This window comes from Eriocheir sinensis, unplaced genomic scaffold, assembly GCF_024679095.1.
Source record: "Eriocheir sinensis breed Jianghai 21 unplaced genomic scaffold, ASM2467909v1 Scaffold204, whole genome shotgun sequence".
Taxonomy (NCBI): domain Eukaryota; kingdom Metazoa; phylum Arthropoda; class Malacostraca; order Decapoda; family Varunidae; genus Eriocheir; species Eriocheir sinensis.
The window spans coordinates 200,723-215,386 of NW_026111451.1; the positions used below are offsets into that span (position 1 = coordinate 200,723).

At 41.1% G+C, this 14,664-nt stretch overlaps 1 protein-coding gene across 1 annotated transcript; it reads left to right on the forward strand.

Annotated features, from left to right (window-relative positions):
• Window positions 1-446: 446 nt before the first annotated feature.
• Window positions 447-3,752, forward strand: LOC126990813 (fibrinogen silencer-binding protein-like). Its single transcript, XM_050849451.1, has 4 exons — window positions 447-784; window positions 2,478-2,692; window positions 3,417-3,657; window positions 3,743-3,752. The coding sequence occupies exons 1-4, from the start codon at window positions 564-566 to the stop codon at window positions 3,750-3,752; spliced, it is 687 nt and encodes a 228-aa protein (XP_050705408.1). The 5' UTR covers window positions 447-563.
• The last annotated feature ends 10,912 nt before the right edge of the window (window positions 3,753-14,664 follow it).

The window sequence follows — 14,664 nt, forward strand, 5'->3', positions numbered from 1 at the left end:
CAGTACAAAAGGGAGAGCCGGGATGATATAAATATTATAAGCTACTATATCTGTAAATCCAACACACACTTAGGGTGGTATTGTTAGACGCGAAGGCTAGCGTCCTTTCCTGTCGCTCGACCATGTAGGTAGGCAAAGTTACTTCGTCCCTCGACCGTATTGAGAGACCAGCCCGCCAGCAGCCCCCGCTGCATCTGGCTGCATCTGGGTGTTGGTACGCCTGATCGGCATCAGCTGGCCACGCACCGGCCCGATTTCCCGTTTTTTTCAAAAATCATGTTTCATATCAGGACTACATTTAAGAGAAAATTATAAATTTAGAGATAAACAAAACAGAAAAGCTAGATATAGCCGTAATTAATGGAAGAAGACGAGGTGCAGTGCATAAACTTTTACTTCAGCAGTCATACATATAAGAAATTATATATAATAATAGCATTTAAGATACAAATTCAAATTAAACAATTATGAAAAAAAGAAAAATGAAAAAGATAATGCAGAGTGCCGATATGAATGCATATTCCGCCATCACAACAACGCGCGCGCACGGAAGCTGATCGACAATGGACCGCGCTGCACCACTTTCGTCAAGGCAGAGGAGAGTCCTGGTGCAGCTAGTGGAGGAAAGGCCTGTCCTTCAAGATAGGTCAACCAGCACTGCGGTCCAGCACAAGAAGAACTTGGCGTGGGATGAGATCGCCAAAAACTTCAACGCCATGCACCCTGATCTGGAGCCGCGATCAGTTCAACAATTGAAAAGAAGTTTCAACCGCATCAAATTGAAGTAAGTAAATGAGGTGCATTGATTTTACGTTGTATATAGTTAACCTTTTGACCAGTATCGCTTTGTATCGCTTCTTAGGTCCTCCTCTCCTCGATCCTTTCAGTGCGCAACGCGTCATGACCCCTGTGCGCTGTCGGGCAGGGGGGAGGTGAGTTCTATTTTCACCTCCACACCTCTGTAACTATGCATTGTAGCAAATATTCGGCATATCATTGGAAAGATAAAGGCAAATACTATACAGCTTGCTTAATTATATTGCCAGTTTCATATGATGACCGACTAAACAATTATATTTTGCCATCGTATCTAAAAAATAACCGCTATTATAATATGTATTGGTAGTATAGTTTGGTATATATTATTCTCGCTTTAACTTAGTGGTTGTAACAGCCAACTAGGCAAGACAATTCACCCCGTTCTGATGACAGGCAGCATGTTTCACGTATGAGTATGTGGTTGCATTATGTAGGAGGTGTCGGTGGACATTCCATCAGAATAAAGTTACTATGGGGTGGTGAATAGTGTTGGAACATGTATTGAGAGCTGGAGATTCAAAACACCACCAGCACAGACAGCGCGGCGTCGCTGCCACAATTTAACAATAAAATAATAAATGCTCTTACTGTGAATTACCATATAGTTCTTGCATCACGGGGTCACGGGAAAATGCTTCCACCTCAGCGTGCGGTTGCAGAAGCAACTGGGGTCACATGCCACTCCCTCCCCTGAGAATTAACATACTGCCCCCATCGACCATGCCTTTATACCCACCATTAATATGATCTTAGAATGTGCCCTTGTAACATTCTGTGTGGCATCAGAATGCCGCGGAGCTTCACTTGTCTAGTGCCCTCCCATACTCAGATGTGCCCCCCTTTGATAAATACCTATCCACTCCAGTGTTTGGGTGATGATTAAAATGATCAACTTTTCACCTTTTGAGACACAGATTACACTAATAATGTGTTCTCCAGATCCAAAATAATCATAATGCATTAAAAATAGGCTATAGTTGTTTTTCATTGTTATTACATGTTATTTGTAAGGCAAAAAGAAAGAATTACTGGTAGAATAGCAATAAGCATAGAGCAGGTGTAGCTCTTACATATGATAATATTATACCATTGCTGATCAAATAGTAACCCATTAATTCTTGCTTTGTTAGTTAAGAGCTATATTCAAACTAAAATAATCCCATGTTATCAACCTAATTGAATAGCAATGTATCTTTAATGCAAACACTATTAATATTAATAGGCACTAGAATATTAAATCTGCAACACTAATATCAATTTTGGTACAACAAGTTGTTTCCAATGCTCTTTACTATATTTGGTCAAAGGGTAAAAAAGGTAAAGGAAAAGGTTAAGTTGGGAGCACACGCTATAGCTGCTAGTGGTGGCAGTGCTCATCTCCATCCCATTGATCCTTTGAGCCTGTCATGAGACAACCCATAAACCAGATACAGTACCAGTGTAACATCTGGGTTACCACAGTTTACTTTCCCTGGTGGCCCCAGGTACCCGGGTGAAAGGAAGGATGAACGGCTGGGTGGCTGCATGCCGACTGCCCAGGCCCGCAGATTCATTGTTAGGGACTCGAACCACTGCATTGCAGAGGTGTATTGTTAAAGGGTTTACAATTCAGTATGCCTTTGATATATTATTGTTATTAAAATCATGTTTCATTGCAGTGTGAAAAAGGAAGAGAGAGCCTACAAGCTGAAGGTGAAGAGGACTGGTGGTGCCCCTCCTCCATCACCTCCCAAGTTTACAGAAGAACATGAGACTGTTGCCTCCATGATCTCTGGAGAACTCAACATGGGCGAGGATGTCTTTGACACTCTTGCCATTCAAGATGGGCATCCAGTGGATGAGGCAGGCACTCCCATCATGGATGTTACTTTCAGTAAGTTAATCATTGCTTGAAAGTATATCACATTATATTATCCAGCTTTCTGCATTCTTGTTCTGGTGCTGCATATAAATACTATCATTGTTATTCTCATCATCAATTTTCACTTTTTGATACACTGGTTTAGGTTAAAAGATATGCAAAAAAAAAAAAAAAAAAATATATATATATATATATATATATATATATATATATATATATATATATATATATATATATATATATATATATATATATATATATATATATATATAGATAGATAGATATATATATAGATATATATATAGATATATATATATATATATATATAGAGAGAGAGAGAGAGAGAGAGAGAGAGAGAAGATATCTCTATATATATATATATATATATATATATATATATATATATATATATATATATATATATATATATATATATATATATAGATAGATAGATAGATAGTTAGATAGATAGATAGATAGAAAGAGATATTTAGATAGATAGATAAGTTACTCATTTCTAGAAACAAGCTCTGAGGGGACCCAGTCTAGGATTAAATTTAAATAACTATAAATGCAATAGATATCAAATTCCCTCTGGTGCCTTTATTGATGGGGTAGTGTTTTTTCAAGTATTATAAGAAAAGAAGCTAACATTGTTATTGAAGGAAGAAATTTCCCGAGTCACATCATCTTTCATGTATAAGTATGACTGATAATGCATTGTATTATTTCACAGCTGTGAGTGGAAAACTGCCACCGACAGAGGTCCCCTCTGCTACTTCTGCCGCTGAATGTGCTGAAGCACCTGCACCTCCTAGTGCTTCTACATCTTTCCAGCCAGAAGCTTCATCCTCTGCATCCACTGCACCATCACTAACTACATTTACATGTAATGTGGCCTCCTCTTCTTCTGGTGCCCCACGGCAGAGGAAGAAATTTGATGCAGAGTACCAGGCCTGTCGGAAGCAGCAGGATGAGTATCACCAACTCCTTCTTCAACAGACCAGAGAGGAGCACGACCAACAGATGAAACTGTACCAGTTTCACAGGGAGGTGTTGCAGCAGCAGCTAGATGTCTTCACGGAGACTTGCCATCATATCCGTGAGGCAGCAGACACCTGCAGAGCCAAATTTTTGGACAGTTTGGGGAATGCCGGAGAGTAACATCCATGATGGGATTGCCTGCCTCATCAACTGCATGCCCATCTTGTATTGTAAGAGTGTCAAGGACACACTCGCCCATACTGAGTTCTCCAGAAATCATGGAGGCAACGGCCTCGTGTTCTTCGGAAAGCTTGGGAGGTGATTGAGGAGGGCCACCACCAGTCTTCTTCACCGTTAGCATGTAAGCTCCCCCCAACATCACTACCTATGAATTTATCTAAACATTTTATTAATGTGTTCATCTTATTGACTCTCATAACATGAAGGCCAGGCCTGTTCCACTCATTCTCTTGTTGGTAAAGTATTTTTTGCCTATGACCCTGTGGAATCTGAATTTATCAAATTTAAACCCATTATTACATGTCCTACCCAGCTCTCTTACCATCAGAACCTTATAAATATCCCCCTTATTAAAGCCCTTCATCCATTTATAAACTTCGATCAAGTCTCCTTGCACCCTTTGCCTCTCTAGAAAATGCAAGTTTAATTAACTGTTCGAGTCTCCTCATATGTCAAGTTTTTGAACCCGTAAATCATCTTTGTCATCCTCCACTGTACCAATTCTAACATTTTGATACCCATTCTACAATTATGAAGGTGACCAGAAAAAAAACACATTATCATGATAAGATCTAACTAATGCTAAATATAGCTTGATGACATCAGCACTTGTTGCTTACTCTCCTTGAAATGAATCCCAATACCCTATTTGCACAATATCTAGGATGAATGCATTGTGCTCTTAGATGGAGATCAGAGGTCATCAAGATCCCTGAATTCCTCTCACACCTTGATCTTCTTAGGGGAGTGTCATTTAACCAATAATTATGAGGGGTTGTTCCCATATACACTCAGAGTACTGCACTTCCAGATGTATAAATAAAAACCAACACTGCCACCATCTTCAGTGGTCTTTCTTTACACCACTGAAGATGGTGGCAGTGTCCACCAAACTGTTTAGTTAAAATATAACTATCGTCTGCCAGTGTGGGTTTTATTTATACATCAAGAATATTACGTCAGAGTGATTAGCCCATTCTTTGCACTTCCAGACATTGAACTCCATCTGCCACTTCCCTGCCCATTCACGCAATCTGTCTAGTTCATCCTGGAGAATACTAGCGACCCGATCCGACTCAATTACTCTGCCAATCTCTGTATCATCAGCATTTTAGCATATATTGCCAACATTAACTAGTGTTAGTAGTAGTAGTTGTAGTAGGAAATACATTATATTCAGTGATGTTTGATAAATATTTTTGTTCATTTATTTATATCATGATTATGTACGTATAGGCTTCAGGCAGGAAATGAACAAATTAAAGAGACTGTAAATTTTGATCGGAAAATATTTATGCAAAATCTTACAAGCTATTTTCATTTTCTGAACAGACATAACTTATTATTAGAGAAACTACAATAAAGATCTCAAAATGTACACCACTGTGACCAACCACCACACCAAGAAAAGACGGCGCCACTATAAAACACTTGCCTGCATCATGACGGGCTAGGGCCGACTACCATCCAGGTCTCTCAAGAAAGCCTAAAAGCACTATAGGCTGGGAAAAAAAAAGATCAAACCTGGGCTATCTGTGTATAAATCAACCCAACTGAGCTACTGAGGTCACCATGCCAAGGGCCACTTATGCAGCACTATACCTGACACCTGGCCCCTACTGTGGATATGAAGGAAAAGTGACCTCGCTCACACTCATGGTAGCTGGAAACGCTTTTAATCGCTTTTAGTCAACCCATAATGCCACCTGTAGTATATATTTACATTAGAAAAACTGCAATAATAGTGAAAAATTTTGTCATGTAGATTACTGAATTTTCAATGTGTTGTGCAGTTCCTCTAATATATATAGCACCGCATGTGCTACTGTGGGTTAAATAAAAGCATTTCCAGCCACCATGAGTGTGGGCAATCACCTTTCCTGCATATCCACAGTGGGCGAGATGTCAGATACAGTGCCAGAGAAGTGGCCTCTGGGATCATCTTTTCTGGGGTGTTTTATGGGGCTGGTTGGGCTGTGGGACCATGCCTCCTGAGCCGCGTCGGTGTGAAATGTTAGCAAATGTTGTTATTCGGTCGATGTGTCACCAGGGGAGGGGTTAGATCCTGTCGAGTTGCCCCGACTTCTGCAGGAAGGTCTGCATACACTTGAGGGCTTGGAAGGCAGTGTTGGGGCTGAGGGTGTCGCTGCCCAGCAGGTCTTCTAGAGTTGGCCTGTGGATGTTGAGTTTGGCTAGGGATGCTTTGGGGTTGGAGCGGAGGGAGTGGAATCTAAGGCAGTGGAGCAGGAAGTGTTCTGGTATGAGGCTGTGTGGGGCACCGTGGCCGGTGTGGGTCTTGGACTAGACGGAGAACTTTTAAATCATCGATGGCTCAGTTGGCTTGCTGCCCTGACTCCTATCCAGAAGCCTGGGTTCCATTGCCAGCACTCAATGGTGTACATTTTGACATCCACAGAAGATCTAAAGAATCTCTCAACAATGGAAGCTCTGCGAGCATTTCCAGTGCCTACATCATAATCTGCAAGTATGTCTATGTTGATGGGCTCAAGTTCTTCTTCTTGCATGTCACTCGGGAGTTTGTTGAGGATTGCAATATTGAGCAGGATGGCACATGCAGTCACAATATTTTAAGATGTTGAGAGTGCTGTTCACATAGGCTTTGAGATAATAGCAAATCTATTCTTCCAAATCCCGAACGTTCTCTCGATCAGGTTCCTTGTTTTGATGTGAGAGGCATTGTAATGCCTCTCCTTAACATTACGAGGAATTCGAATGGGAGTTAAAGGTAGCTTTACAGGCATAGCCCGAATCCCCAACAAGTATCCTCTGTACTGCCCTCCCTACAGAGTAGCACACAAAACAGACTCACTGAAGATGCGGGCATCATGTGCACTACCTTGCCAGTTCACGACCAGATTTGTGTAGAGCATGGATGAGTTGCAGACCCCCATTATATTCAATGAATAAAAGCATTTCCTGCAGCGGTAATGTTCTGCATCTTCTCCACCTGGACTGATGATTGGGATGTGTACACCATCTACACATCCAATAACTCCGGGCATGGCAGCTACCTCAGCAAATTGTCGCATGACATCCTGTTCTTCAGCAGGACTGGGGAACTTTATGTAGTCCCCTGCTAGCTGGCAGATTGCACTGGTCACAGTCTTGACACAGAGTAGATACACTGGGCAGCGACATGTCACAGCAATCCCCATGTCAAGCTGGAAGCTCCCAGTGGCATAGTAGCGGAGGTTACCAGCAGCTGGAGACGTGGTGGGATTGGAAGCCCTGTAAGAAAGAAATATTTATCAGAAAATATCTATATATATATATATATATATATATATATATATATATATATATATATATATATATATATATATATATATATATATATATATATATATATATATATATATACACACACACACCATAGAACGGGGCTATTTCGACCACCTGGGGCAACTGAGACCAGCTAAGGAAATTTCTTTTAAAAATTAAACAAAAAAAATAATAGGTAGGACTGTTTTGTTAACTTCTGTTTTGTAGACATTCAAGTACATAAGATCTGAAAATGTAAACCACATCTTTTCACTCATTCCACAAGTACCCCTCATTCCTATTCATTTGTGTATGTATATTCGAGGAATGTGACCCAGTAACGCTAAGGTGTGCTGTACACAAGCCGTGTCCCTCAGCCAAGTCCAATTTCTGTGATCTGTAGCCAGGCATCCTATGTAAGTATACAGCCAATGTGGAGGTGATCAATGTTAATGTTTACTTTGTATTGATCTTTATATAACATGGGGTAATTGAGACCACCATAATGGGGTACAAGAGACCACAGCTACATAAATGGTACACACTTCTGTTTTGTTTCGGGATGGTGTGTACCTACAAGAGAAAAGAAGGTTCTCCCAGGGCCCAGTATACTCCTGACATCCGGAAACAGGCTGATAATAATATTAATAATAATAATAATGATAATATTAATAATAATAATAATAATGATAATATTAATAATAATAATATTAATACTAATAATAATTAGTTATACTAACAAAAATAATAATAATAATAATAATAATAATAATAATAATAATAATAATAATAATAATAATAATAATAATAATAATAACAATAATAATAATAATGATAATAATAATAATTATAACAATAATAATAATAATAATAATAATAATAATAATAATAATAATAATAATAATAAATTAATTAATAATAATGAAAATAATAACAATAATTATAACAATAAATAATAATAATAATAATAATAATAATAATAATAATAATAATAATAATAATAATAATAAATTAATTAATAATAATGAAAATAATAATTATATATAATTATAAAAAAATATATAATAATAATAATAATAAATTAATTAATAATAATGAAAATAATAATAATTATAATTATAATAACAATAAATAATAATAATAATAATAATAATAATAATAATAATAATAATAATAATAATAATAACAACAATAGCAATAATAATAATTCCTGATGACTGCACCTCCATGGTGATGTGGTTATCGTGCCAAGCTACAAATCCACAGATCTAGGTTCAAATCCCAGTCGGTGTGCACCTCACCCAACTGTTCATTCTCCCTCTTGTGCCTGTCAAATTAATGGGTACCTGTGGAAACCTGTGGTAACCCAGATGTTACACCTGCCCTCTCTTTTGGGGTAATGGGTTCATATCCACCACAGGCTATAGTGCTAATGTGACAGAGGTCAGCACTCAGGCCATGTGCAACTATAGTATGTGCCCCTACCTTCACCTTACTTTCACTGAGAATGTGGATGACTGCCTTATCCTACTTTTCAACCAATCAATAACCAAGCCCATAATTTTGCAGATTTTGCAGGGGTCTATAAGGCATCATAGTTTCATGAGGTGGGCGGGGGAAGAGGGTAGCGATCGAAGCAAGGATGTGCAGGTGAGGGAATATTTTGTAAATAGGCACTTTTAGGGGCATTTTAAGGCTGATTGAAAAACATTGGAGGGGCTGTAGCCCCCTAGCTCCCCCCCACAGAAATTATGGCTGACAACAGAAACTCATGTTAGAAAAGTGTGTCAAAAGATATGTTGAACTGAATTGTTTGCTTTGACCTAAACTCTATCGCTAGGAAATATGAAATAAACATTTATTCCTTAAGAATGATAATTTGACAAAAAATCATAGACATATATGTAGACATATTTTTACATAGCTGAGAATAACTAGGGTATGGATCTGTGACTTTGGCACCTCGTATAATTTGAGAACTATCAGGGCTGTCCCTGTTTATGGTTGTGGTTCGTTGGCAGATCTAAAGGGGGACCCAGGGGCCGCCCCCCCATGGTCCTGAGCGAATACTGGAAACTAGCTCAGAAGTGCGCTGCGGCTATAACAACAAAACTCGCAGAACATTCCAAATTGTGTGGTAGGCAATTTCATCGGACTTTTCAACAATCGGGCCTCCGGCAAACTTTTTTCCTGAATCGGCTCCTGTTGCAGTTAAGCATCAGTACATTAATCTTGCTAGCCACAGCTTGATCAGGTCTGATTAAAGTACCTGTAAAGAATGGCATTTTTATATTTTCAGACCTATGATATTTTAAGCTTACCTCTTTTCCTGGTAGAATCTGGCAATAGGTGCTGGATTTTGATAAGAGATCCAGGGTTACTTTCTTTGAGAGCCGAACTCGTTGAGTGAACTCCTCTTCCTAGTAAAGTTCAAAGGGATCCCTACGGCTCCTGAACAAACTGGTTCTCCTCCTGATTTCGAGGTCTTCCCATTGTCCCAAGTGAGCCACTCTACGTAGCAGGTGTCTGTAGGCTGCCATTGCTGCTTTTCTGTAATAAAAATTATATTTAATCTTTTGTGTCATCACCCTCATCAAGGATTATTTTCATTTGAAGTGGAACTTAAGCATCAAGGTCTGTCTGAATATAAGCTTGAGCTTAGATGGCCAATGTAATTATTCCCCATAATGGTGTGAAATATTAATATTGGCCATGCTGGGGTGGGCAGGCTCAGTAATGAAGGCTGCTTCCTTGACCTATTTCATAGCATTCACAATTCATACTTATTGAGGTTTACTGGCGTCAGGCTCACTGTAGTATTACCAAAGTTAAGGTAAAGTTGGGGCACACGCTATAGCTGAGCTGCGCGTGGGTTCTCCGTTACATGAACACGTGAGCCTGTGGTAGGAGGGCCCAACACCCAGGACACAGGGCCAGTGTAACATCCGGTTACCACAGTTTACCTTCCCAGGTTTCCCCAGGTACCAATATATCAACCAGCCCCAGAGGGAGGAAGAACAGCAGGGTGAGCACCACGCTCACACAGAGGGTCATGAAACGGACACGGGACCGCGTACAAGAAGTCAGCCACGCTGACCACTGAACCACGGAGACCTCTTAGTATTACCAAGCACGAATAATAAGATTATACATCCTGTCAAGCTCCCTCACCCGGGTGTAATAATACATTTTGTTGGGGCTACGGCATGGCGATGAAAGGCGAGCCTCCTGTCAGCCTTCCAGCAAGTTGTAAACACGCCTTATCCCGCCTAACGTATCCTGCCACTTTAAAAACACTAAACAATCATTCACAGCCGGGAAAATACGCTTGGTCTTACCTGTATATGGATGATGAATTGTAGTAATGGCGGCAGCCTTCCTCTCCCGCGTGACGCCAGGCCGGAGGGGGGAGCTTGTTGTCGTCACGACGCCTTATTCTTGTAAAACGCGGAACAGGTACTGTTATCAGAGAAACACTAGTGTTCTGCCTAATAGGATATTTTTTTCCCGAAAATTTATTTTATAATTTATTGTATTTTTTACATTCAGTCTAAATTCTGATAACAATTTAAATCACGATTTCGACGAAGACACGGGGGTACCCGTGTCCTCGACACTCGACCATGTTCCAGTATTTTGGCGGGCATTTCAAGTACTCTCAGTAACGACTTGACTTCATGGGAAGTAACTTGTCCTCGACCTTCCGTCTAGTAACACCACCCTAAGGCTCTTCGTCTCATCAGCTCTCCTCCTCCTACTGATAGTCTTCTACCTCTTAAATTCCGCCGCGATGTTGCCTCTCTTTCTATCTTCTATCGATATTTCCACGCTGACTGCTCTTCTGAACTTGCTAACTGCATGCCTCCCCCCCTCCCGCGGCCCCGCTGCACACGACTTTCTACTCATGCTCATCCCTATACTGTCTAAACCCCTTATGCAAGAGTTAACCTGCATCTTCACTCTTTCATCCCTCACGATGGTAAACTCTGGAACAATTTTCCTTCATCTGTATTTCCTCCTGCCTACGACTTGAACTCTTTCAAAAGGAGGGTATCAGGACACCTCTCCTCCCGAAATTGACCTTTCTTTCGGCCACCTCTTTTGATTCTTTTTTGGGAGCAGCGAGTAGCGGGCTTTTTTTTATTAATGTTTTTTTTGTGTGTGCCCTTGAACTGTCTCCTTTGTTGTAAAAAAAAAAATACACCAACGCGCGGACCTTAATACCTAAACGGAATGAGTTACTTACCTACGTTGACGTAGAAAGACCGGACGTGATTGCCATCACCGAAACGTGGGGCATCTCTGACCACCTAATGACCGAATTCTCAATTCCAGGACAGACTTCACAAGAAAGGAGGAGGTGTTATATGATACGTCAAGAACAAATACCCGGCCGTGAAAATAACCAAAGGGGACTCAGAGAAATATGACACTGTATGTGTTGAACTGGAGACTAGCAAGCACAACAAAATAACGATTGGAACCGTTTACAGACCTCCAAAGCAACAAGCAGCGGACGACGCAGCTGTGTATGAGGAAATTCCCACCATAACACAAAACAAACAATCAGTCATTATCGGGGACTTTAACTGTTCCAACATTGACTGGAACACGATGATTGGAGATCGGGAGGGTAACAGATTGCTCGAAATGTTAGAGGACACTTTTCTAACTCAGATTGTTACCCAACCTACAGGGGAAAATAACTTATTAGACCTAGTACTCGTGAGTGATTCCGATCTCACACGTGAATGTCAGGTCGGCAAAAAACTAAGTGGTTGCGACCATCACCTAATTCGCCTAAAGATCAGAACAGACCACGAACTCACCGAAAACACGTCCAAGATTCCAAACTACAAAAGAGCAAATTTTAATCTCGCTCGTGAGCTGCTAACCCAGACAACTTGGGAACTCATGAACCTCACTCCTGTGGGCTTCAAGAACAAACTCTTAGAGGTAGAGAGAACAACTGTTCCCATGAAGACTAGAACAAATAATGCCATAAGCCCACCATGGATGACTACCCAAGTTCGACCGGCGATTAATTCAAAGAACAGAAAATACAACTTGCTAAAGGAAAACAGCACTGACGAGGCACGCGAACAGTACCATCAAAGCTTCTCATTCGCCAGCGTAAACGCGACAATGAAAAGCAGATTGCGAGCGAAGCCAAGTCCAACCCGAAAAAGTTCTTCACGTATATAAGAACCAAAAAGAAGACAAAAGGCAATATCGGTCCCCTAAAAGATGTAAGTTTTTTTTTTTTTTACAGCTAAGGAGACAGTACAAGGGCGTAAATAAAAATTTATATAAAAAAGCCCGCTACTCACTGTTCCTGAATAGAGATCGAAGGAGTGTCCAAAAAGAGAGGACAATTTCGGGAGGAGAGGTGTCCTGATACCCTCCTCTTGAAAGAGTTCAAGTCGTAGGCAGGAGGAAATACAGATGAAGGAAGATTGTTCCAGAGTTTACCAGCGTAAGAGATGAAAGAGTGAAGATGCTGGTTGACTCTTGCATAAGGGGTTTGGACAGTATAGGGATGAGAATGAGTAGAAAGACGTGTGCAGCGGGGCCGCGGGAGGGGGGGAGGCATGCAGTTAGCAAGTTCAGAAGAGCAGTCAGCATGAAAATATCGATAGAAGATAGAAAGAGACGCAACATGGCGGCTCAATTTGAGAGGTAGAAGACTATCAGTATGAGGAGGAGATTTGATGAGACGAAGAGCCTTTGACTCCACTCTGTCAAGGAGAGCTGTGTGAGTGGAGCCCCTCCACACATGAGATGCGTACTCCATACGAGGGCGGACAAGGCTCCTGTAAATGGATAGCAACTGTGCGGGGGAGAAGAACTGGCGGAGACGGTACAGAACGCGCAGCCTAGAGGAAGCTGATTTAGTAAGAGATGAGATATGGAGTTTCAAGTTGAGATTTTGAGTTAAGGATAGACCGAGAATGTTTAGTGTTGAAGAAGTTGATAGCTGAGTGTTGTCGAAGAACAGGGGATAGTTGTTTGGAAGATTGTGTCGAGTGGATCGGTGGAGAAACTGTGTTTTTGAGGCGTTGAAGGACACCAGGTTCCTCTTGCCCCAATCGGAAATAATAGTAAGGTCTGAGGCTAAGCGTTCTGTTGCCTCCAGCCTTGAATCGATAAGTTCCTGTGGAGTGGCTCTTCTATTAATAGAAGTTGAGTAATGCAGAGTGGAGTCATCGGCGTAAGAATGGATAGGACAGTTCGTTTTGGAAAGAAGATCATCAATGAACAACAGAAAGAGAGTGGGAGATAGGACAGAACCCTGTGGGACACCACTGTTAATATGTTTAGGGGAAGAACAGTGACCGTCCACCACAGCAGAAATAGAACGGTCAGAAAGGAAACTGGAAATAAAGGTACAGAGAGAAGGATAGAAAGCGTAGGAGGGTAGTTTGGAAAGCAAAGATTTGTGCCAGACCCTATCAAAAGCTTTTGATATGTCCAGCGCAATAGCAAAGGTTTCACCGAAACGGCTAAGAGAGGATGACCAAGAGTCAGTTAAGAAGGCAAAGAGATCACCAGTAGAACGCCCCTTGCGGAACCTATACTGGCGATCAGATAGAAGGTTAGAAGTGGAAAGGTGCCTTTGAATCTTCCGGTCAAGGATTGATTCAAAAGCTTTAGATAGACAGGAAAGTAAAGCTATAGGGCGGTAGTTTGAGGGATTGCAACGGTCACCCTTCAAAGGCTCAGGCTGTACAAAGGCATACTTCCAGCAGGAAGGAAAGGTAGATGTTGATAGGCAGAAACGAAAGAGTTTGACAAGGCAGGGTGTCAGCACGGAAGCACAGATTTTAAGGACAATAGGAGGCACTCCATCAGGTCCATAAGCCTTCTGAGAGTTGAGGCCAGAGAGGCCATAGAAAACATCATTTGGAAGAATTTTAAGAACAGGCATAAAGGAGTCAGAGGAGGGATGAGTAGGAGGAATATGCCCAGAATCGTCCAGGGTAGAGTTCTTACAGAAAGTTTGAGCGAAGAGTTCAGCCTTAGAGACAGATGAGATGGCACTGCTGCCGTCAGGGTTAAGGAGAGGAGGGAAAGAGGAAGAAGTGAAATTGGAGGAGATATTTTTGGCTAGATGCCAGAAGTCACGGGAAGAATTAGAAAAAGCAAGTTATTGACATTTTCTATTGATAAAAGAAGTTTTGGTAAGTCGGAGAATAGATTTCGCACGATTCCGGGCTGAAATGTAAAGGTCAAAGTTAGCGGGTGTTCGAAGGCTCTGGAACCTTTTGTGAGCTGTCTCTCTATCTGTAATAGCAAGAGAACAAGCATGATTACACCAAGGCTTTTTAGCATGAGGAGTAGAGAAAGAACGTGGAATGTATGCCTCCATTCCAGAGACAATCACCTCTGTGATGAGCTGGGCACACACAGAGGGTCTCTCTCCTGGAAGCAGTAATCATTCCACGGGAAATCGGAAAAGTACATCCTCAAGTCGTCCC

Bases quoted from the DNA above. Each gene is read 5' to 3' on its own strand.
- LOC126990813 (XM_050849451.1), top strand. From the start codon at position 564: ATGGACCGCGCTGCACCACTTTCGTCAAGGCAGAGGAGAGTCCTGGTG. The intron at 785-2,477 runs GTAAGTAAATGA...GTTTCATTGCAG, and splicing joins TTCAACCGCATCAAATTGAA to TGTGAAAAAGGAAGAGAGAG. The intron at 2,693-3,416 runs GTAAGTTAATCA...ATTATTTCACAG, and splicing joins CATCATGGATGTTACTTTCA to CTGTGAGTGGAAAACTGCCA.